The following is a 23056-nucleotide window of genomic DNA, read 5'->3' as shown; positions in this document are numbered from 1 at the left end:
AATAAACCAGATTTCCTTGGAGAAATGGCCAATTCCAGAGCTCGGGCTGGGAAAGTACGCAGTGAGCCTACAACATATTCTCTTGCCAGAAACAAGGAAGCTATCAAAGACTAATGGAATTGGGTCATAAGGACAAGAGCATCAGCTTGAAGGGGATTTCGTTGGTCTAAGATGGGATAATTTGAGCATCCAAAATAAAAACGACTCTATGTAATTAAACTATATAGCTTTGTTAGCAGTTATGATAAAATACTGAGAGAAAAAGAAAAAACGGGTAGGAAGAGGGAGAGAGAGAGAGACAGTGAGAGAGGACAAAGTCATTTAACATCACTGCAGATCGCTAGGACACCAACTCATTCCTCTGCACATTGATAATTAAAGAGAGAATATTCAGCATTTACCCTTACTTTCTAGTATGAACTGTATTTCAGGATAACCAAAAAGCTCTAACAAATGAGGGAAAGTTATTGTATACAGAAGAATTACAGTTCAGTAATGTAGAAAAAAATGATAAAATGAGAAAATCAATCTTGCAATCCTAGTGAAATAACAGAATCAGGTAATGGTCATCAATGAATGGTGAAACCATTAAGCTAAATATTCATGGAGAACTTAACAACGAAGGAAACAGGCTGTCACCAGCTGAACCCACTGATGAGTCCCATCACCAAAATGCATAACAAGTCAGTATGCGCCTCCTGCTGGGATGTGACCAAAAGTACAAGGCAAACACAAACTGCTTTTTAAATCTGAGTGTAATTATGCTAGTTTATAGGAATTCCCAGTTTACAGGAAATGTGGAGAATTAGAACAAGTTAAATGACACTAAGAAGCAATCAGCCAAACAAAAATGTGCATTATTCCATAGGAAGCCTTTAGAATAAGCTAATAGGAACAACAAAAGATTGTACAGGGATTTTCTACTTTCAAAGAGATGTAAAAGAGATTTAAAGACAGATCAACTAAATACAATGGAACTTAAACGGATACAGATTTGAACAAAGCTACTTTATAAAAGCGTCTTTTTTGGACAATTGGGATATCTGAATATGGACTGGATATTAAATGACATTATTATCATTGTTATGTATAAAAGAACACTGTGATTATATAAGGAAAAAATATTTAAAAATTTTTTAAACGCATAACGAAGTACTAGGGAAAAAGTAAATGCCTGGAATGTGCTTTAAGGTACTCTTTCCCCTGGGGCGCCTGGGTGGCTCAGTCGGTTAAAGCAGCCGACTTAGGCTCAGATCATGGTCTTGCGGTTTGTGAGTTCAAACCCCACGTCAGGCTCTGTGCTGACAGCTCAGAGCCTGGAGCCTGCTTTGGATTCTGTGTCTCCCTCTCTCTCTGCCCCTCCCTTGCTCATGCCTGTCTCTCTCTCTCTCTCTCAGAAGTAAATAAACATTAAAAAAAATACATTTAACAAAATATTCTTTTCCCCACCCCCAAGCCAGAGAGGGAGAGGGAAAACAAATATGGCAAAATGTTGGTTGTTGAAGTTGGGTGACAGGTTCGTGGATAATTTGTGTATTATCCACTTCCATGTATACTTAGAAATATTCAACGAATTAGATAATAAAAAGTCAAATAAAGTAGCAACTCTGCTCAAAAAAACAAAAAAAACCCAAAAAACCTTTCTTCATGGACAATATAAAACCTTTGCAACACACACAGGACAATGAAGTAAATGCAGTTGACCCTTGAACAGAGCAGATTTGAACGCCACGGGTCCGCTTACATGCAGGTTTTTTACAGTATTATAAGTGTATTTTCTCTTCCTTATGATTTTCTTAAAAACCTGAGTTTCTTTTTTCTAGCTTACTTTATCGTAAGAATACAGTATGTAACACAAACATAAAATACGTGTTAAATGACTGTTTACGTTATCGGTGAGGTTCCAGTCACCACTAGGCTACTAATAGTTAAAGGCTTTGGGGAGTCAAATCTTATACACAGATTTGTAACTGCACAGGGGGTCGGCACCCCAACCCCCGCTCTGTCTGAGTTTCAACTGCATTTGCTTCATTTGCTCGTGTAATATCCATAGGAGTGGAAATTAACATAAATACTTCGCAGACAGTAATTTTAAAGTCCAGAAAAGTGAAATACTTGATGGAGTCGGAAGAAGCCCAAGAGCCCCTGGGGTTTGTGATTTCCATACCAAATGGTTTCATTGCAAACCAGGGCTTGTGCTGTAGGCCCTGGGCAGTGTTGTGCAAGGCACAGATGCCAAGCAGGAGAGAAAGGATTCTGATTCCCCTCTAGGAGTGGGACAGCTCTGAGTTGGGACCCCACCACACACAGCAATGCTCCGAGGCTTGTGCCACCGCACCAGCAGAGGCAGGCCATCTGATCCAGAAATCACTTTCCTTCTGAAGACACACTGGTCAGAAATCTACTTACTGGGGGGCGCCTGGGTGGCGCAGTCGGTTAAGCGTCCGACTTCAGCCAGGTCACGATCTCGCGGTCCGGGAGTTCGAGCCCCGCGTCAGGCTCTGGGCTGATGGCTCAGAGCCTGGAGCCTGTTTCCGATTCTGTGTCTCCCTCTCTCTCTGCCCCTCCCCCGTTCATGCTCTGTCTCTCTCTGTCCCAAAAATAAATAAACGTTGAAAAAAAAAAAAAAAAAATTTTTAAAAAAAAAATAAAAAAAAAAAGAAATCTACTTACTGGAAAATACAACGTAAGCCCACTAAATGAATCTGACTCCTGCAAAATAAGCCAGGAGGAAGAGGAGTTCTTTTCCCAGTGCGGTCACAGACACAGCCCGGGACCTCTGGCAGATCCCTTCCTTGGATCTCAGCTGGGACAGAGCGAGGGGTGGCCCCTCTGGCCCAGCCAGTGTGCTCCTCATCTTCGTGTCCTGCTTTGAGCCCGTCCCCCTGCTCCCCCCGCCCCCCCAAGCCAAGCCCTGTCCGGGTCCCGACAGTTCCAGATCTTCAACCCTCTGTGAGTGGAGCGACCTCCTCTGCCCAGACCCTCCTCTGCTTCTCCCAGACAGCTGCGGGTCTCCATTATGCTCCCCCGCAATCCCTGCCCCACTACGACCACAGGATTCTTCATAAAATGGCACATCAGACCTCAGCATAAGCTCCTTAACATGCCAACAGAAATGTCTACGTGGGGGGACCTCTGCAGCCTCCTCTCCCCTCGGCCAGCTCCCCAACGGGCCCATGCTTGGGCTCCACCCTGGCTGCACATGACAGCACCTGGGAAAGCTGTCAAACTACTGATGTGCCACCTTGAGACTGAGCTCTTAGTCTGGATAAGACCCGGCAAGGGTGTTTTCTAAGTTTCCCAGGTGATTCTACTGGCAGCAGGGTAAACACTGGACCCTGGAACTTCTATAACCTCAAACACGCATCTTCCTGCCCTCCTGCCCGCACCCCCCCCTGCCCTCAGGCCTTTTCTTCACTGTTTCTTCAGCCAGAAATAACTCTTTTCATTCCTCCTCCCCTTTGCCCATCTCATTCCTACTCAGCCTTCGGATCCCAGCCTCCGCATCCCTCCCTTCCCTTCCCTGACCGCCCAAGTCCGGGCAGGAGTCCCTCTTTCCCTCTCTCGTGAGATGTACTCTCTAGCAGGCTGGGGCGCCTCTGTGGAGGCAGGAACTGGCTATGGAGCATCCCCTGGCACCCAACGGAGTCCTGCCCACGGCGGGGTCCTCAGTGCACAGTTGCCAGGGAGCAGCCACAGATATAAACCAAGTAACAGTGATGGTTCGCACGTACCACACACTGCTGAGGGCCTCACCCGCGCACGCCAGGCGCACCAACCCTCACGGCGTGCGCGTTGCTCTCGCCACCACGGCACTGCGAGGATTTGTGTGTCTGTTACCTCTGCGAGACGTGGGCCTCACGTGGCACCAGGGGCCCACCGAGAGTCACAGGAGATTGAGGGCTGGTTCCCAGGGAGAACTTCCTTCTGCCCGCCTGCCACACACACCTTTCGGGTAGCATCAGTAGCAACCTGAGGGGACTCTTCCCAGCCCTCTGTCTGGGCTCCAGGGGCAGGGGGCTGCCCCACCGGCCCTTATCTCACCGCAGTGCCCATGCCGTCTCCCAGCCAGGTGCTTTCCGTGGAGGGTCCTGGGTGAAGCATTCGCCAGCTTGGTGACTTAACAAGTTTTCTGTGAAGTAGGCTCGCAGAAGCCCACTCTCTGCTTGCAGAACCCAGAATAATTAATCGGGAAAGTGTTTCCGTTTCTACAGGTCTGGGGTCTGTTGTGCTTCTGAACATACCCTCGCCACGTGCTGCCTGGAATCACATCATGTCAGAACTGGGAGGGACACGGGACATCGTATTATCCACCTGTTTATTTTACAGAGGGGAAAACTGAGGCCCCAGACAGCCAGGAGTAGCTGAGAATCCAAAGTACTGGGAAGCTCAGTAATTACAAGAAGGCAAACGGTGCCAGGCTCTGCAGACTTTCACCTACTGCTTGTAACTACCCTCGGATGTGGTGAAGGCCAGTTCAATCCTTACTGAGGGAGACATGGAGACCGGGGAAGTTAGTCACACAGTGGTGACCCAGGCCTGCCTGACTCTAAGGGCCCTGCTCCTCCCGCTGCCCCCCTGCTTCGCCACTCTGCCCCGTGAATGCGGGATCGGCCTCCTCCTGAACATCCCCAGGGAAGAATGCACAGAACGGTGCTGTATTCTGTTTCAGACAGCCTGTTTTCCTAAGGGGTCGGTCTAAGATGCCAGATAGAGGCAGACTGTAAACGCAGGCCTCCTGACTCCAGGCCCAGGGCTAACATTCCAAATTTTTTTTTTTTAACATTTATTTATTTTTGAGAGACAAAGACAGAGCATGAGCGGGGGAGGGACAGAGAGAGAAGGAGACACAGAATCTGGAGCAGCTCCAGGCTCAGAGCTGTCAGCACAGAGCCCGACGCGCGGCTCGAACCCACAAACTGTAAGATCATGACCTGAGCCGAAGTCGGATGCTCAACCGACTGAGCCACCCAGGCGCCCTGAGGACTAACATTCTAATACCTTCGTGGTTAGGTTCAAATCAGGAGATGTTACCAAAGGAAAACTACCAAAGCAATCCTTGGAAAGACAGTCTAAAGCAACACGCAGAAGTCTGGGCTCTCCCGTCTGAGGGGGCACACGTTCAGGTGGGGAAGGCACCAGAGCAACAGCCGGACGGAGAGCGCCCTCACCTGGGTGAAGTACATCCTGGACGAGTTGGAGCCCAGGAGCTTGCTCTCAATGTGCTGTTGCACCCGCTCCAGGATGCTGTCCTCGTGTAGGAAGTGAACCTCGTGCTTTGTGGGGTGCACGTTGACATCCACGTTCTGGGGGCTGATCTCCAAACTGGCAGGGTGAAAAGAGAATAGTTACCCCAGCAGACTTGGGAAGGCCAAATGAAACAGTGGTCAAAACTTCCAGCTCAAGCCAGAGTGACAGGATTCTCCAGCTGTGCAGCCCCAGGTCACTGACATCATTGTTCTTTGTTGCAGTTTCCTCATTTGTAAAATGGACACAATGTACAGTGGGGATTAAATCTGTGTAAAGCACTTCACACGGAGCTGGCACATTAATTCTACGTCAGCTGTTACCATCTTTCCAGAACTAGTGGAACTTCTTACTGAGTGACCTGGGGCAAGTCGCTTAACCTCTCTGGATGGGTTTTCTCATCAGTAACCTGTCCCCTACTTACTTCTCGGTATTATGAGGATCAAAACAAGAAAACACGAGAGAACTTTCTACCATTAAAATCTAACACAAAGGTCAGTGGAGAGGCTGTGCCAGCTCCAAACCCAGCTTTCATCGTGTGCTCCGCGACCACAATGTGAATCTCTGTCAGTAGAGGGCACTGGAGGGACCCTGGGGGAGGAAGACGGGGGCCAGGTAGGGGGCAGTTTCCGTCTGGTTCGGGGACAAGACCTGTTACCCACCTTTGTTTCACCAACACAGCGGCTGGCACGTGGGAGGCGTTCAGTGAGATTCTGCTGCATGAGTGAACACATGCAGGAAAACCGGGCCCTTTACCGTGAGAAAGGACAGAACACCCTTTGGCCAGCGGCGCACGGGACTCACTCCGATGGAGGTACTGGCAAGCCCGTCTCTTTTAAGAGGACGGCCGAAAGGGATTTGCTCCTTGTGACTCTTGGGTGCGGCGTCTGCTGCTACGTTACCTGAGGTACAGGAACGGGTGTGTGTTTTTGGGCAAATAGGCTGCATACACGGTTTCAATGGCTTTTCTTAAGGAAGTTGACTCTACCAGACGATCTAGAAAATAAAAGGAAAGTAACCGGCTCAAAACTGTCCTGGAGGGAGAGGTAACGGGTGCACATTCATACCATGCCATGAAATCACTCAGGAAGAACACTTCGGGAGGGACAGCCACAGCAGGCTCCAAGAAGGCCGCTTTTACGTGTTGCCGTGTCTCACTATGGGCTTGGGGCTCTCTCCGCTCACCCACGTCACAGATACATGGGAGGGTGGTCAATTCGGCCTGCCCGCTTCCCTTCCCTCAGTCTGCCCGGGCGGACTACCTCGCTGGGCACAGTGGGCAGTGAGCCATCGGCTCTCAGACTCTTCATGCTGCAACACAACACGCTGGCCGCCTATCGCAGGTACCACAGGAGACAATACGCTGGTGACTAGGTAAACTCCAGTTCCGAGTGGTGAGCACCACAAGAGAGGTGTGTGCTAAGTGGTGGGAGGAGAGAGCAACCGATTCTGCCCAGGTACCTGGTGTGGTGGGGGGCAGTATTCCAACAGTGGGGTGTCCCAACTGAGCGATGAGAGCAAGAAAGTTTTCTGGACACTTCGGGCAGTACGGATAGCTGAATGTACATTTAAGGTAATTTAGGAAATGAGGCAGGTTGGAAGGGGGTGGATGGAAAACACCAAAAGATGGGAGAGGTAAGACAAAAATCAGAGGAAGATCTATTTTCAGAAAACACAGCCTTCCTTTCTCTCCCGACAGGTGACCCGCTGGTGACCTGTTCTTCTGGGTCGGTGTCGCAAGGACACGTCCCGTGGTTTTATTTCTAATGGAGAATTGAGGCTGTGACCTTATCAATGAAGAGACCGTTCTTCTCTGAGTGCTCAGCACCCCCGCAGCCCCTCAACAGTGTTGCTGTACCTGGGGACACGTGCCCTGAGCACACGGGCCTGGAGCAGGTATGGGCACCTGAAAGGGGACGGCCAGAGTCCCTCTGCTGCGATTTCTGGACTGGAGACACATTGAGGGAGTGTTCCTTGTCCCACCACCCGAGTGAGAGCATGCAGTGCGGAGATAACCCGATGATACACCTACAAGTCTGACCTCTCTGCTTCTGGGAACCTGGTATCATGACCAGGCTACTAGCACTGATGCACAGCCCGTGCGGTGAACAGCTCACCAGAAGCACAGATGTGAGCTACGCACGTGGCACTTACACGGATTTCTGCTGGCCTGTTCGGTAGCCAACACATGTGTTAAAAAGCAGCGATTCTTCATGGTTGGGAAAAACAAATGAAAAATACTTCTGGGCTTTGATAAAAGCAAACTTTGTTACACATCAGGCTTAAGTCCTTCTTAATAAAGTAGGAAAAAACCCTACTATTATAGATCAGTTTAACAGAATGTGTCTATGAAATATTGACTCTCTCTTCCCTGTTCTATATGGCTTTGAAAACTGCTGTAAAACATGTACAATCTAGGGGTACCTGGGTGGCTCAGCTTCTGAGTCTTGATTTCAGCTCAGGTCATGATCTCACACTCATGAGACTGAGCCCCAAGTTGGGCTTTGTGCTGACAGTGTGTAGCCTGCTTAAGATTCTCTCTCTCCCTCTCCCTCTCTGCCCCTCCTCTGCTCATGCACTGTCTTTCTCTCAGAAAAAACCCATGTATAATCTGGGACATTTATAGCTGGTTATCATTATAAATGGAACAAAGGAATATACCATTTTCAATGGCAAGCAAACAAAACTGTAATTGTGAATTGCTTTAAACAAGAAAGGTAAAGGATCTATATGATAAAAATGGTAAGTGCTGGGGCACCTGCATAGCTAAGTAAGTTGAGGGTCCGACTCTTGATTTTGGCTCAGGTCAGGATCTCACGGGTCATTGAGATTGAGTCCCACTGACAGCACAGAGCCTGCTTGGGATTCTCTCTCTCTCCCTCTCTGCCCCTCCTCTGCATGTGTTCTCTCACTCTCAAAATAAATAAACATTTAAAAAACGGTAAGTACCAAACAAATGGAATGATGCACCTCTGGTTGGAAAATTAAAAACCAAATCAGACACATTTCTAGTTCCCCTGTCAGTCTCTCAAAACCATATAATATGCAATTAAGTAAAAAGCAGCAGAATGCAAAACAGTTATTTACTTAACAAGTAGTGATCATATAAACAATATCCCTGCAGAGAGATAAAGAGTGGAGAGGAAATTCACAAAAATCCAAATTCATTAGCTAATTTCCTCTTTGATTTCTGGTACTGCTCACTGTATCATAAATAACTCATTCTCTAAAAAGAAAAATTCCAAGGAACTTTGCTAATGACACCCAAGGTACCCCTCTCCTTGTGTCCTGCTGTGCAATTCAAACAGTGAATCTTGATCTCGAGAGGGAACAAACATCTGCCTGGGGCCTGCTTATGAGGTTCTGATGCCAGCAGGTGAGGAAGCTGTTCGGACTCACAGGGGTCTGTGTTGCCCTCTCCCGTGCTCCCTCTCAAAGGCAAGCATCAAGAGGCCTCTGCAACAGCCAGCCAGCGCTGAGCATGTATCCAAGGGCTGAACAGGCGTAGGCCAGAAATTATGAACACCTCCTTACCGAGCCACACTTCAGCATGAGGGTTCCCTGTGTGTAATCGAACCTGTGGATTAGGAATTTTTCTATGGTCCCATAAAATTCCCTGCAGACATGGTCCTTTTCCACTTACGGTTGATGAAGAGTAAGAAGATACACTTCTTCACGGAGTAATTTGCATTGGATATAAAGCCATTCATTTTGAAGGCTAGGGTTTTATCCTCACACCCGACTTCTATCAGTTCTCTGGTTGGAAAAAAGAAATTCTGAGGCTTTTGAAGATAATGGAAAATTCAAACAGTATAAAAACTCAGAGCAGGAAAATGAGGGCTCCTTCCCATAAATGAATTCTACCAAATAAGGACCCAGAGACTTGGTTTGTTGAGGTCTTCTGGGCCCACGCATCCATGCATGCGTCCAACCACCCACTCACACATCCGCCTGTTGTCCATCCATCTACCCACCTGCCCACCCAGTCACTGTTTTCAAGCACTTATGTTATATGCCAAGCACTGCCCTGACTGCTGGGACATAATCACAAACCTTAAGCTCCGAGACCTTGTTTTACTGAAACTCTTATGTATCTTAGTAACTAAGTCCCAAAGACGGAACTCCAAAAAGACTCATTTCTACTGAACCCCTTACTATATGAACAGCACCACAATGGGGATGTTCCTCAGAGCTGTGCTTACGGGGAGGCGGGTTAATAAGGAAGTCTCAGCCTCACTCATCTCTGCCTGCTGGTTCCTCTGCCTGGAAAGCTCCTATTGATAGCGGGCTAACTCCTCCATATCCTTCGTGCCAGGGCTTAACCTCATCAAAGAAGTACCTAACTCTGACTATCGCTCTCCTTGACCCTGAGAGATTCTCCTGTTGTGCCTTATATTTTTCCTTTGAGACATCTAGCATGACCACTCATGAATGGCATAATTATCTCATGTGTCTTTCCAACTAGGTATGAGTCCTCTGAGGGCAAGAAGCATTTCTGCTTTATGCCCTACTCTGTTTCTCAGCACAGTGCCCAGCAATTAGTAGGCACTCGTGAGGCATTTGCTGAGTGTATGCTAGAAGCTGTCATGTAGTAATGTGTACTCTGAGGCTGTGAGCAGAAAATACAGCTTGTGCTGTTTCTCCCACACAATAAACCAGCAAATCCTTTCTTCCCCCAGATATCTCAAGAGGCTGGTATTCTGGAAACACGCTTTGGGGAACGGCTGCTCTGTGGGATTTCTCATCTCTTGTAGTCCCTAGGAATCTCGTAACGACTAATTCTGAGTCTTCAAATATAATAAAGAAACTCGTAAAAGTTTCCTTGTACAATAGGGTTCTCCCTCTGCTCTAGGAACACAATTAAAAAACTTAATTCATTAACAGTAAGAGAAGGGTAATTAAAAGCAAGTTGACTGTTCCCTAGTTTGGAACTTGGTTTTGCTCAAAGAATGAATAATTTGTCCTTTCAAGTAGAAAACTGGGCTCTGGGACTACTGTTGCTGCTCCTAAGATCTTTGGAAAAAGTGAAGTCAGGGTCTGTCTTCTCCATCGGTGTGTGGCCTGCATCTGGGGCATGCGTGGCACACAGCAGGCTCCTAGTATTTCTCCCTCAGTTGATGACACAGGCACTTTGGGTTTGGCAGAATCCTGAGGTCTAGCCAGGACTCTTTCCTTGACAATGTAGACTTGGTAACATTTACAAATCTGCTTTCCACCAGACAGGGAAGTCTTTAAGGACAGGAAATATTTTGTCTTTACATCCCTAACTTCTGGCACAAAGCCTAGAATATGGGAGGCAATTAATAAATGCTGAATGATCACAAACAAAGTCCCAAAGTGATGTTAAGGGAAATATCAGGAAAAGAAGGAACATTAGAAAATGAAAGAATTCTACTACCTTATAAACATTTTAAAGACAGAGACTAGAGAGAACACACTGATTGACAGCCAGAGCCTCTAGGAGATAACATGCACCCAAGAAGTATGGATTCCATGAAATAATGACTCCAAGAACGAATCTGAACCATGGAAAGAAGCCTGCATATTTCATTAAAGCAAACTCTTAAGGCAGGTACTACCTTGACAGATTCCAAAATAATGTGATAAATAATAAACCAAGACGTGGAATGCAGATTTCTTAAAATATGAATTACCAACATACCGGCTAACAGCATTTCCAAAAATGGAGCGAATATTGTCTACAGTCGTGGCACTGGGCAGTGTTCTAACGTCAGCCACTGTCTCGCCTTGCTGATAAACAGAGCAGAAGATACGACTTACTGTCTCACAGCTGTGAATGAAACATCCCAACCTTACCTCCACAGGTGAACTCTTAAAAACCAAAAACATCCCTTTTTCTGATACAAAACCAACACTTACTTTTTTAACTGAGAAACCAATGCCTGAATTGTGTATTGAATACCTGGCAAAGAAAGACAACAGAACAGTAAGCAGCAAGAAATCGCCTAATGCACAATATAAGGCAGAACCCCCTTTTGGTTAAATACATTGGTGGGGTTAAGTGATTTAAACAAAGATATAGACAGTCAAGAATATCTCCATATGTCATATTTTACCCACAGGAAAATAAGCCAGCACAAACATCATGGAGACAATCAATGCCAAATGTGGCAGAATCAAACAAAAACCAGGGTTGTTTGCTCTTACAGGGTGCTGAGTAGATGCAGGGGTACTTTAACACACTCTCCTCCTTGCCTACAGCATTACTACCCCAGACCCAACAGGTCTAGGTGCTACATCTTGAGAACCTGGCCTTTACAACTCCTGAACTCTTATTCTCTCTCAGAGCCCTTCAAGACGCCCCCCCTCCTCATTCGCTTTCTCCTTGGCCCCCGGCCCTGCTCCAGCATCTTCCAGCCTTTTCTCAGTTGGCTGTTATTTATTTATTATTCCTCCTCCCATGGACCCCATGAACCGAAGGATTGTGTCTAGCAAAATGCATTTATTCAGCTAACAACTAGGAATTCACTTGACCACACCTAGAACCAAAACAGCCAACCAGAACTCTCTTATTTCCAGGGATAATATTTTGATGCTGCTTGTACAACGCCAGGGAAAAGCAAAGACACCTGAAGTATAAGTCTGTTCCACTTTATTAGGAGTATATGTTTTATTCATTTTGGAGTTTTGAGAAATACTGGAAAACAGTTAACCGATCTCTGCTACAATTCAAGGACATGCAGCCTTGGCGAGCCCATGCTGGATCCACTGAACCAGCAGATGAAGTAAGTCTACAGTGGACATAATGTTCTTTTCACCTGCCCTGCCTTTCACTTTCTTCTTTTAAGAGCCCCTAGCTTTCCTCTGGGAAACCACCTCTTCCCCATTCCATCTGATAGACCCTTAGACTGCCAATCAAGGAATCTCCCACAGACAGGAACGCATGATGGGGGTACCCAGGCCCTGCCAATCAGATGTACTCTCCAAGGAAACAGATGCTTGAGTAGAGACGGGAAAAGAACGAAAACAACTGCAGCAGGGCCACTATAAAATTCGAAGCCACCCTGGTTCTCGTGTCTTCCCCAGGGAGCAACTACTGACACTTGTTGCCACTTGATGAGTCACTCCCAGCCTTCCCATAAATTTCTCTTAGGCTCAAGTCAGCTGGAGTTTGTCTGTTTTGCTTTCCACCAAAGAACCCTCACCGATTCAGAGACCAACTGCTCTCTCCTGGGAGATGAGAGAAAGCCCAGAACTGGCGACCAAACCTTGATCAGAAACCATCTGTAGGCTAAAACACAGTGTACTCTTTTCCATCTAGCTCGGAAACGGTTCTCAATTTATAAGCAGGGGAACACATTTCTTTGGTGAGACACCTCAAAGAACCACTCCCAGATTTTGGACTGTACCTGCCAACAACTTCCAAAATTTTCCCATACTCTTCACTCGGATTTTTTAAAGCTTTCCTCCTTGTGGATATGTTGTAAAAGAGATCTTCCACCTGAAAAGAAGATTTTTTTCTTGTAAATTCACAGAAGTACATGGAAATAAAGACCCAAGCTATCCACCTAAAGCTGGCTAGCAGAGAATCAAACTGTACTTACCAACAGTACAGTTCTAAGCACTGACTGGGGAGGGGGCAAGAGATAAGCCAGCCTTAGCAAACAAAGGAAATAAAAGAGATTTTTCCTGCTTCTCATTTCATTCACTGATTCCTCAAATAGGTACTGGGGGCTTTCTCTACAACAGGCTCTTTGCTTTGTGCTGGGAATTCGAAGATAAATAAAGCACAGTCTTACCCACAATAGCACACAATTCAGCGGGGCAAACATGTAAATTTACAAATAACTGTACTATCATACGGCATCCAAACGTATTTTTCGAACTAAGAAGAATAATAAAATTTCTGAGATCATTTGGGCTTCTTGGAAATCACACTGTGGTCACCCTGGATACAGGATCTGTCTTAACATGCACTTAGAAGCACACATTCATTTCTGCCTCCTGCCTGCTGTACAAGTCTAGGGCTAGGAGCCTATAGGGAAATGTGCCTTAGCTGGGACTGGAGGTGGAAGATGGCATGCATAACCTGACAGTGGGGTGCTTTACGGGATCACACAATGGGAAGAGACCAAATGTGGCACCACAGAAAAAGGCAGCATACTAGACTTTTTCTGATGAATGATACAATCATATTCCTCAAACAACCTCTGAGTGGGCAGATATTCTTTGTTCCATTTGATAGTTGGGAAAAGCAAGGTTAAGGGACATTAAACAACTTGCCTCTGGACACACAACCAGTGAGTTGCAAGACTGAGATGACACTCTTCACTCGAGTCTTTCCGGAACTGAGTTCAAGGTCCTCTCAATGCCAACTACCTTGCCATTCATTTCTGCCATCCCCATAAAAAAAGATGCAGGGAGTACACAGGCTGCCATGCCACAAAAGCCAATAACCACACCTCTTGTTTAGAGAGTAATTATCTGCTGTTTCTTTTAACTAGCAAGACTTCATTTTATTATTGCTTTGGAAACTCAGAGACAATATTATTCCTTATTTCAATATTTATGCAGCACTCTTTTTCAGCAACTTATACTCTCCTGTGCCGTTCTTACCGTAATCTGGGTCCCCTGATTGCCTGCACATGGTTTAGGAGGAGCTGTCAGCTTTCCATCTGAGTAACTTGCTCTTAAAAGAAAATAATAAGAGATTATTAATATCCAACAGAAGCAGAATACTTATCCAAACATAAAAAAGAAAATCATACAACAAATTAAAATATAGCCATATTATTAGACTGTCACTTTAAAAAAATTTTTTTTAACGTTTATTCATTTTTGAGAGATACAGCGCAAGCTTGGGAAAGAGAGGGAGACACAGAATCCAAAGCAGGCTCCAGGCTCTGAGCTGTCAGCACAGATCATGGCACGAGCCGAAGTCAGATGCTTAACCTACTTAGCCACCCAGGTGCCCCTATATATTGTCTTAATTACGATTTATTTCTTTGTTTTTCTACTATTCCATTATCATTCCAATTGGATACAAGAAAGAAAGAAGGAAAGAAAGAAAGAAAGAAAGAAAGAAAGAAAGAAAACCCTATTCTAGCAAACGTTGCTTTTTAGTTCCTGAGTTTTGTTTTTTATTTTGAGAGAGAGACAGAGCAACAGGGTAGGGGCAGAGATGGAGGGAGACAGAATGCCAAGCAGGCTCCATGCTGTCAGCACAGAGCATGATGCAGGGCTCAAACTCACAAACCATGAGATCATGACCTGAGCTGAAATCAAGAGTCGGACGCTTAACCGACAGAGCCACCCAGGCATCCCAGTTCCTCAGTTTCAAGCTACAATGCAAATTGCTTATGGTGAGAGTAAAATGTCTTCAGTAATTCTGTAATCATTCATGGAGGGGCCATCGCACGACAGACCTGCAGAGGCCCTGGTAATAAAGAAAGGCCCTGGAGAACCCTCAACCTAGGGACAGACTTTTCCCTAAAGTGTAGAACACTGACCTAAGTGATCTGGAGAAGGAAACATTCAGCTTGGGGTCAGGAAGGGGGGTGAAAGCATCACAGAAGGGCTGACAATTCATCTGGGCTCTAGCGAGGAACAGTTTCAGGGAGAAAGCAGGGAAGACCATCCAGGAAGAGAAAAACATAAAAGCTCCAAAGCTTTAGAACACATGGCAGCTGGCGACTGGTGGAGAAAAGAGGCTGGAAAGGTGGATGGCAGGCACAGTGGGAGGGTGTGCTATTTAGGGATCGCTCTGGATTTTATCCTACTATGTAAGTTGGGGAGGGGGGGGGGGTCACTGGAGGTCCCAAGCAGGAGCGTAACATAATTCCAGAGGTGAAGAAACAGAGTTTGTGTCCCAGTCTATTTTAGGAAGACATTAATTTGTGAGAAGGAATTCTGATCCTATCAGTGCACGCAGATCCTAGGGCAAGTCTAATGCACAAAGAGTCAAACTCTCCTAGCAACAGTGCTGTATACTCTGGAATGCCCCCTTTCCCATTACGTTACACGTCTCTCTGTTGAGGCCTGAGAAACAGGCAGAACTGCCATTGTTAGGGCTATTTTCTGTGTTAATTTATGAACAATCTGTAGGATTAAAAAAATTTCTTTTTACCGTCCCCCTGGATCGGGTACTCCTACCTGTCTCCCACGAGTAAGCGGCGGGTGCTTATAAAAACAAAGATGTAACTCTGATTCCTCAAATCCTGTTTTTGTTCTGTTCCAAGGCTGTTTGTCAGCCTCTGGAAACTGCATCAGCACAACAGAGAGCCAGTGGCCACCTGTGGAGGGCAAGCCAGCACAGGCATGCACCTGTGGCGGGGAGCTGCTGGCTCACAAGCCAGCAAAGGAACCGTGAGCCTCCAGCACCCCAGCCACAGACCTGTAATCAAAGTAATAACCTACTATAGGGCACGGGAGCAGAAGAACATCCACATCTGCCACCTACTTAGAATACATCTGTGTAACAGAGTTTGTAGGCACTTATAATGCGTCACATCTTATCTGTTAAGAATCCATAAATAAGATTATTACCTAATAATCATCCCTCTGGATTATCAACTAATCCAGAGAGGAAAGAAAACTTACTCAAGATCTTGGTCAAAAAAGATGACACTAGTGTTTAGACAGGGTTACTCTGAAATCTAGGCATAAAAGCACGTTTCAGGATGAATATATGAATAAAAGCAGCCTACCCCATACCTGTATGCGCACTTTGCATCAGCTGTTTTGGTTGTAATAGTAACGTGAGCCACGTGGCTGATGCTGGCCAAAGCCTAAGGAAGAAGAAAAAAATGGAATGAAAGAAAAACTCACTGCTGGGTCACCCACTGTCACCTCATTACCGAGAAAGGTGATCTCAATCTAAATTTCCCCTTCCATTTTGTATTAACAAATGGCAACGATGAGCATTTTCTGCTCACTCACTTTCATGACCTGTAAAAAAAAGGGATATCAAACTGAACTTGTGGCATATTACTAGAACAGGGCGAAAATATATATTAGAAGTCCAAAAGGAAACACATCAGAGTATTTACTTTAAATCCAGTATAGCTAACATACAGTTCTTCGTTAATTTCAGGTGTACATTATAGTGACTCAACAATTATGTACATCACGATAAGCATACTCTTCATCCCTTTCACCTATTTCACCCGCCCCTCCCCCGCTTTTGGTAACCCCCCGTTTGTTTTCTACAGCTAAGAGTCTGTTGTTTGGTTTGTCTTTCTTTTTTTCCCTTTGCTTGTTTGTTTTGCTTCTTAAGTTCCACATATGAGTGGAATCATACAGTATGTCTTTCTATGACTCACTTATTTCGCTTAGCATAATACACTCCCGCTCCATCCATGTCGTTGCAAAGAAACACACCAGGGTACTAATGTGTCAGCAGCAAGTGTGCTCAGGCAGCAGAAGTGCAGGCATGCTTAATAATATTCTCAATAATTTGCCTCCCAACAATTTGAAAAGTTGCCTTCAGAAACGGGAGCACTCCAAGTAGATAATGTCGCATACTGTACACAAAACTGTTTTCAAAACTTACGTGTTTAGAAATGTAAATTTAAGGTTATGAAATTGAGACACCACAAATTTTTTGAAAATGACCACTCCCCACCCCTCCCCTCAACCTTGTCACCAAGACTGGTTTCCTAGCTCACTGGAACCTGTTTCTCCTTTCTCAAGGGCATCACAGCACATAAAAATGCAACCGGCACTGCAATGGGGTCTGTGTGACAGCATCTCGGAAGACAGTGAACACGCAGCCTGTGGCAGGTTCGGTTCATTCACGAGGAACATGGCTCAGGCTCCGAGATTACCAGGTCCTGGCTGGGTTTCCCTAGTTGACGTAACTGAGGTCATTTTCATCATGTCAGATGTAAACGATTTTGAGAGCTGCATAAGGTGGACACGAAATATAAAGAGTATGTAGCACAACAGTACATAATGCCAGAAAGACAGCATGCCATTGGCAGAGGTTCTGCTGCTTTAGGGGCTTTCGCACCAGAAACGGAGCAGGAACAGACTCTGAAGTCAAACTGCCAGGGTTCAATCCCCCGCTCGTCACTTTCTAGCTGTGTGCCCTGGCCATGTTTGTTTCTTTCCTTTCCTTTCCTTCTTTCCTTTCCTTCTTTCTTCCCCCTTCCCCTTCCCTTGATTTTTTTTAAGTAATCTGTACACCCAACGTGGGGCTGTCCTCATAACCCTGAGATCAAGAGTCACGCACTCCACCAACTGGGCCAGCCAGGCGCTCCTATTAATACTTCAGAAGGGTCAGTTTCCTCAGATGTAAAACGGGGTAGTAACAGAACCCAGTCTACAGAGCTACTGTCAAGAGTTAATGCATACAAAGTGCTGAGAACGAGGGAAAGAACACATAGAAATCCCTCATTAAATCCTCCTTGTTTTTAAAAAAAAATGTTGTTGTTTTTTTTTAATTTTTTTTTTTCAATGTTTATTTATTTTTGGGACAGAGAGAGACAGAGCATGAACGGGGGAGGAGCAGAGAGAGAGGGAGACACAGAATCGGAAACAGGCTCCAGGCTCCGAGCCATCAGCCCAGAGCCTGACGCGGGGCTCGAACTCACGGACCGCGAGATCGTGACCTGGCTGAAGTCGGACGCTTAACCGACTGCGCCACCCAGGCGCCCCTTTAATGTTTATTTTTGAGAGAGATGGGGGGAGGGGCAGAGAGAGAGGGAGACACAGTATCCAAATCAGGCTCTAGGCTCTGAGTTGTCAGCACAGAGCCCGATGTGGGGCTCGAACTCATGAACCATGAGCCGAAGTCAGATGCTTAACTGACTGAGCCACCCAGCGCCCCAATCTTCCCAGTTTTAATTACAGTAAAATAAAAGCCCAAAGATCTTCTCCAGCTAGGCTAAGGCTCCAGGAGGCCATGGGCTTAGGAACTGACGCAGGAAGTTGCAAAGCCACAACAGAGCTGCTTTCCTAGGACTTTACCAGAAGCACACTTAAAATAAGGGCTGCCTCAGGGTAAACAGTATGAAATTGCTTCTATCTGGAATAATTCGGGGCTCACTGTTAAGCCGGAGGGTGCTTGAGACCACCCCAGTTTGATATGAATTGCAATGACTAGGTCACAGCTGCCTTTTAATTTAAAAAATTTAAAGTAATATAGACACGTGATAAAAAATGGAAAGACTACAGAGTGGCCTAAAGGGAAAGGTAATTGGTTCCATCCCCTCTTTTACTCTCATTTCCCCAAAATAACTACTCCAAACAATTTCTCTGGTACACTAAAGAAATGTCTCCAGAAAGGAACACAGCCTTGCCAACACTTTGATTTCAGTGCTGTGAGACCTGCTGGACCCCTGGCTTCTGACCTCCAGAACTGTAAGATAACAGATTTTTATTGTTTTAAGTCACTAAGAACATGGCAATTTTTGGAGGGCAAAAATAGGAAACTAACACAGACTATTTGAAAAGTACACATATTTTACCGATGAATGTTATTTCTATAAATTTACCGAGGCAGTGATTGAAAAAAACCACATTGTATGTACATGAATAGTCACCAAAGCATCAAACAGGAAAATGGTAAAAAGTATAAATGTTTAACAGGAAATCATTTAAAGAAACTACAGTACATTCATGTAAAAGAATAGAATATAACTATTAAAAATTATACAGGTCTATATATATACTGAATGAAAAGATGTCCAACAGAGTATGGTCATAAAATTTTAAGATCCTATTTTGGTCTTAAAATGTTTTTATCTACTTTTTATAGTATATGCCTCTGATACATCATGTAATTTCACTCGTAAATATTTCCATATATATCTTAAAAGACTCCGCCCAAAAACATGATGCTATTTTTTATACCCATAAAATCAACAATTTCTTCTCAATACTATGAAATAACCAATCTGTGCTCAATATCTGACCTAGAAATTTTTTTTTATGTTTTGCTCAAATCAAGATCCAACTAAGATTCATACATTGGAACTGGTTCGTATGCCTCTGTTTCTAAAAACAAAATTTTTTTTACTGTTTATTCATTTTTTGAGAGAGAGAGAGAGAGAGAGAGAGCAGGGGAGGGTCAGAGAGAGGGAGACACAGAATCTGAAGCAGGCTCCAGGCTCTGAGCTGCCAGCACAGAGCCCGACAATGGACTCAACTCACAAACCCTGAGATCATGAACTGAGCCAAAGTTGGAGGCTTAACCGACCGAGCCATCCAGGAGCCCTGGTTCACGTGCTTCTTAAGCCTCTTTTAAATTACAGGTTCTTGCTCCCTCCTCCACTTTTCTTCCTTAATTTGTTGAAGGACACAAACAAGCCTTTTATCATGTAGTTTCCTAATTTTTGTATCATTTACCATGCTCCCTTGCCTCCTATATTTTCTCAATACTGGCACTTAATAAGTATTAATCAGATTCACATTTGATTATCTGACCAAAAAAACTTTGTAGGTGGTGTTGCATTCTCCATCAAAAGATACCAAACATCCTGGCAGGAGGGGAGGAGAGGGCTGTATCTGTAGATAAAATAATTTTCAGTGTATTAAGTATTTATGAACAATCTTTGGTTTTAGAAAATTGAATTTAATTAAGATTTTTCAATTTGCATATATTTAACAAGTAGGAAGTATCATATCTTATTTACCTCTATGTTGAGAAATGGCAGAAATGTTATCACAAGAGAATATTTCACTCATTTCCTTAATATTTAGCTTACCTCACCCCGAAAGCCATAGGTAGAAATACTAGCTAAATCCTCAAAGGACTGCAGTTTACTTGTAGTGAACCTCTCACACACAATATCCAGATCTTCTTTCTAGAAGATACCAAAAAATAAGTAAATAATTATGTTACTCATTTTTCCAAATCTTGAATTTCCCTTTTCTTGACTGAATCCAAGAAGCAACCCCTCTTAGGAGAAGAGTTTTAAAATGAGCAGTAACTTTGTCACTTGGCATCCAGACTGCTACACTGTCCCAGGGTCCCTTCTCATTCACTGGTTACATTTCTCATTTGCATTCACTGGTTCCTTCTCGCCTCTGACAGCGGAGTAACCCAGGACTCCATCCTTGGACCTCTCTGCTGTCTGCACTCACTCTCTTGATGAGTTCTCCCAGTCTCATGGGTTTTATAAAAATCATGATTATGAGAAAACTTTATTAAAAATCTACAGAACATTTAATTACAGTAAAATACACATAACAAAAGTTCCCATTTTAACAATATTTTTTTGAGAGAGGGAGAGAGGGAGAGGGGGGGAGAGAGGGGGAGAGAGAGAGAGAGAGAGAGAGAGAGAGAGAGAGAGAGAGAGAACATGCACATGGGAGGAGCAGAGAGAGGATCCCAAGCAGGCTCCATGCTGTCAGCACAGAGCCTGACACGGGGCTCAAACCCACGATCCCTGAGATTTTGACCTGACCTAAAACCAAGGGTTGGATGCTTAACGACTGAGCCACCCAGGTGCCCATTTTAAACATTCTTAAAAAATTTTTGTAATTGTTTTTATTTATTTTTGATTGGGGGAGGGGGGGAAGGCAGAGAGAGAGGGCGACAGAATCCAAAGCAGACTCCAGGCTCTGAGCTGTCAGTGCAGAGCCAGACGTGGGGCTTGAACTCACAAACCATGACCCGAGCCGAAGTCGGAAAACCGACTGAGCCACCCAGGCACCCCGGCCATTTTAACCATTTTTACGTGTACAGTTCTGTGGCCTTGAGTACATTCGCACTGTTGTGCAACCACCCTCCATCCTCCCAAACTAAAACTCTATCCCCGCTAAACACTTCCTCTCCACCACGCCTCCCAAGTCCCAGGCAACCACCATTCTACTGTCTATGAATGGGACTACTCTAGGAACCTCCTACAAGAGGAATCTTACAACATCTGTCCTTTTGTGACTGGCTTATTTCACTTGACATGTCGTCAAGGTTCATGCATGTTGCAGCACGTGTCTGAATTTCAATCCTTCGTAAGGCTGAATGATATTCCATTACATGTACACACCACATTTTTAAATCCACTCATCTGTGGATACTTGGGTAGCTCCTACCTTTGGGCTCCTGTGAATACGCTATGAACATGGGGGTACAAATCTCTTCAAGACCTTGCTTTCAATTCTTTGGAGCATATACCCACAAATTCTATTGAATCATATGGTAAGTCTGTTTAATTTTTTTCAGGGATCACCATACTATTTTCCACAGTGGCTACACTATGTTACATTCCCACCAGCAAATGCACAAGACTCCTAATTTCTCTATATCCTTTATAACACTTGTTATTTTATCTTATCGTTTTTATAATAGCCATCCTAATGGGTGTCAAATGGTATGTTATTACTGCTTTTATTTGTATTTCTCTAATGGCTTGGGGCATTCAGCACCTTTTCTTGGGAGACTCATAGTTTTTAATACCATCAAACTGCAATACACTACATTTTCATCTCCAGCTGTTAAACCTCTACTCTACCCTCCAGACCCACACACTTATTCAACTAACAGCCATCTTAAGTTTAACATGCTCCCAAATGAATTTGTGATCTTCCCCCAAATGTTTCTTCCATAGGCTTTCCCATCAGTAAATAGCAACTCTTTTTTCCATTTGCACAGGCCAAAACCTTGAAATCATTCCTTTTTTTTAAGTTTTTATTTGTATTTATTTCGGGGGTTGCAGAGAGAGAGAGAGAGAGCAAGTCCCAAGCAGGCTCCATGCTGTCAGCACAGAGTCTGATGCGAGACTCAAACCCACGAACTATGAGATCATGACTTGAGCCGAAGTCAAGAGCTGGGCACTTAACCGACTGGGCCACCCAGGTGCCCCAAACCCTGAACCTTGGCTTCTCTTTCTCTTATACCATACACTGGCAAATTCTGAGAGCTCTGTCTTCATAATCAATGCGGAATCTCACTGCAACCAAATTGGTCCAAGGCGCACAGTCACCACTCTCCTGGACTGCTCCAAAAGCCCTCTCACTGCCTCTGTCCTGTCCTGCTACTGTCTATCTTCCATATTCTAGACAAATGGGTTCTTACAAAACTCCAAACCGTGTCACCTCTTTGCTCAAAACCATTCGACAGTATCCCACCTTGATCAGAGTAAAAGCCAAAGATGTTACAATGGCCCACAAGGTCCTACATGATCAGCCTTCTTATCTTTCAGATCTCATCTCCTGTCATTCTTTTTTTTTTAAGTTTTTTTAATGTGTATTTATTTTTGAAAGAGAGAGACAGAAACAGAGTGCAAGCAGGGGAGGGGCAAAGAGAGAGGGAGACACAGAATCCGAAGCAGGCTCCAGGCTCCGAGCTGTCAGCACAGAGCCCGATGCGGGGCTCAAACTCACAAACCGCAAGATCATGACCCGAGCCCAAGTCAGTCGCTTAACGGACTGAGCCACCCAAATGCCCCTCATTTCCTGTTATTCTTCAACTCCCTCACCCTGTCAGAGACACACGGGCCTCCTTGCTGGTGCTTAAACAAGTCCAGCATGCTTCCATTTTGTGGTCTTTGCATGTTCTCTCTGCCCAGAACATTCATCCTTTAAACAGCCTCATGACTCTCTCCTGGACCATTTTCCTGAATAAGTGTCCAGCTTGGAATAGGCACTCAAAATATATTTATCATGGGTATTGAAAATCTCAGTTAAAAATCTCATATGCAAAGTTGAGTTTCCCCAACAAGGAAAGGCTCTGCCACTTCCTGCAGATGGACCCCACAAAGCACGCACACAGCCCCCTCCTCTGAGGTTTTACCTACCCGGATCCCAGTGCCATTGTCTTGGATCTGAATCAACTTGAGGCCTCCCTCTTTAACAACCACTTGGATGCTGGTGGCTTTTGCATCTAAGCTGGCAAATCAAACAG

At 45.0% G+C, this 23056-nt stretch overlaps 1 protein-coding gene across 5 annotated transcripts in view; it reads right to left on the bottom strand.

The window, feature by feature from the left end:
- MLH1 (mutL homolog 1) overlaps positions 1-23056 on the bottom strand; it is a 55762-nt gene that overhangs the window by 30194 nt on the left and 2512 nt on the right. For all 5 annotated transcript variants that reach the window (XR_007155609.1, XR_007155607.1, XR_007155608.1 and 2 more), the window contains exons 2-11: positions 22950-23040; positions 19917-20015; positions 15922-15995; positions 13825-13897; positions 12618-12709; positions 11128-11170; positions 10910-10998; positions 8891-9003; positions 6150-6243; positions 5172-5325 (exon numbers count right to left, since the gene is read on the bottom strand). Coding sequence is in view for 2 of the 5 variants with exons in the window: in XM_047875047.1 (XP_047731003.1) it covers positions 5172-5325; positions 6150-6243; positions 8891-9003; positions 10910-10998; positions 11128-11170; positions 12618-12709; positions 13825-13897; positions 15922-15995; positions 19917-20015; positions 22950-23040 (922 nt within the window). In the remaining 3 variants the exon portion in view is untranslated. The remainder of the gene's footprint in view (positions 1-5171; positions 5326-6149; positions 6244-8890; positions 9004-10909; positions 10999-11127; positions 11171-12617; positions 12710-13824; positions 13898-15921; positions 15996-19916; positions 20016-22949; positions 23041-23056) is intronic.

This window comes from Prionailurus viverrinus, chromosome C2 (assembly GCF_022837055.1).
Source record: "Prionailurus viverrinus isolate Anna chromosome C2, UM_Priviv_1.0, whole genome shotgun sequence".
Taxonomy (NCBI): Eukaryota; Metazoa; Chordata; class Mammalia; order Carnivora; family Felidae; genus Prionailurus; species Prionailurus viverrinus.
Note: the sequence above shows the minus strand (reverse complement) of the source record. Positions and strands in the feature narration are given on the sequence as shown.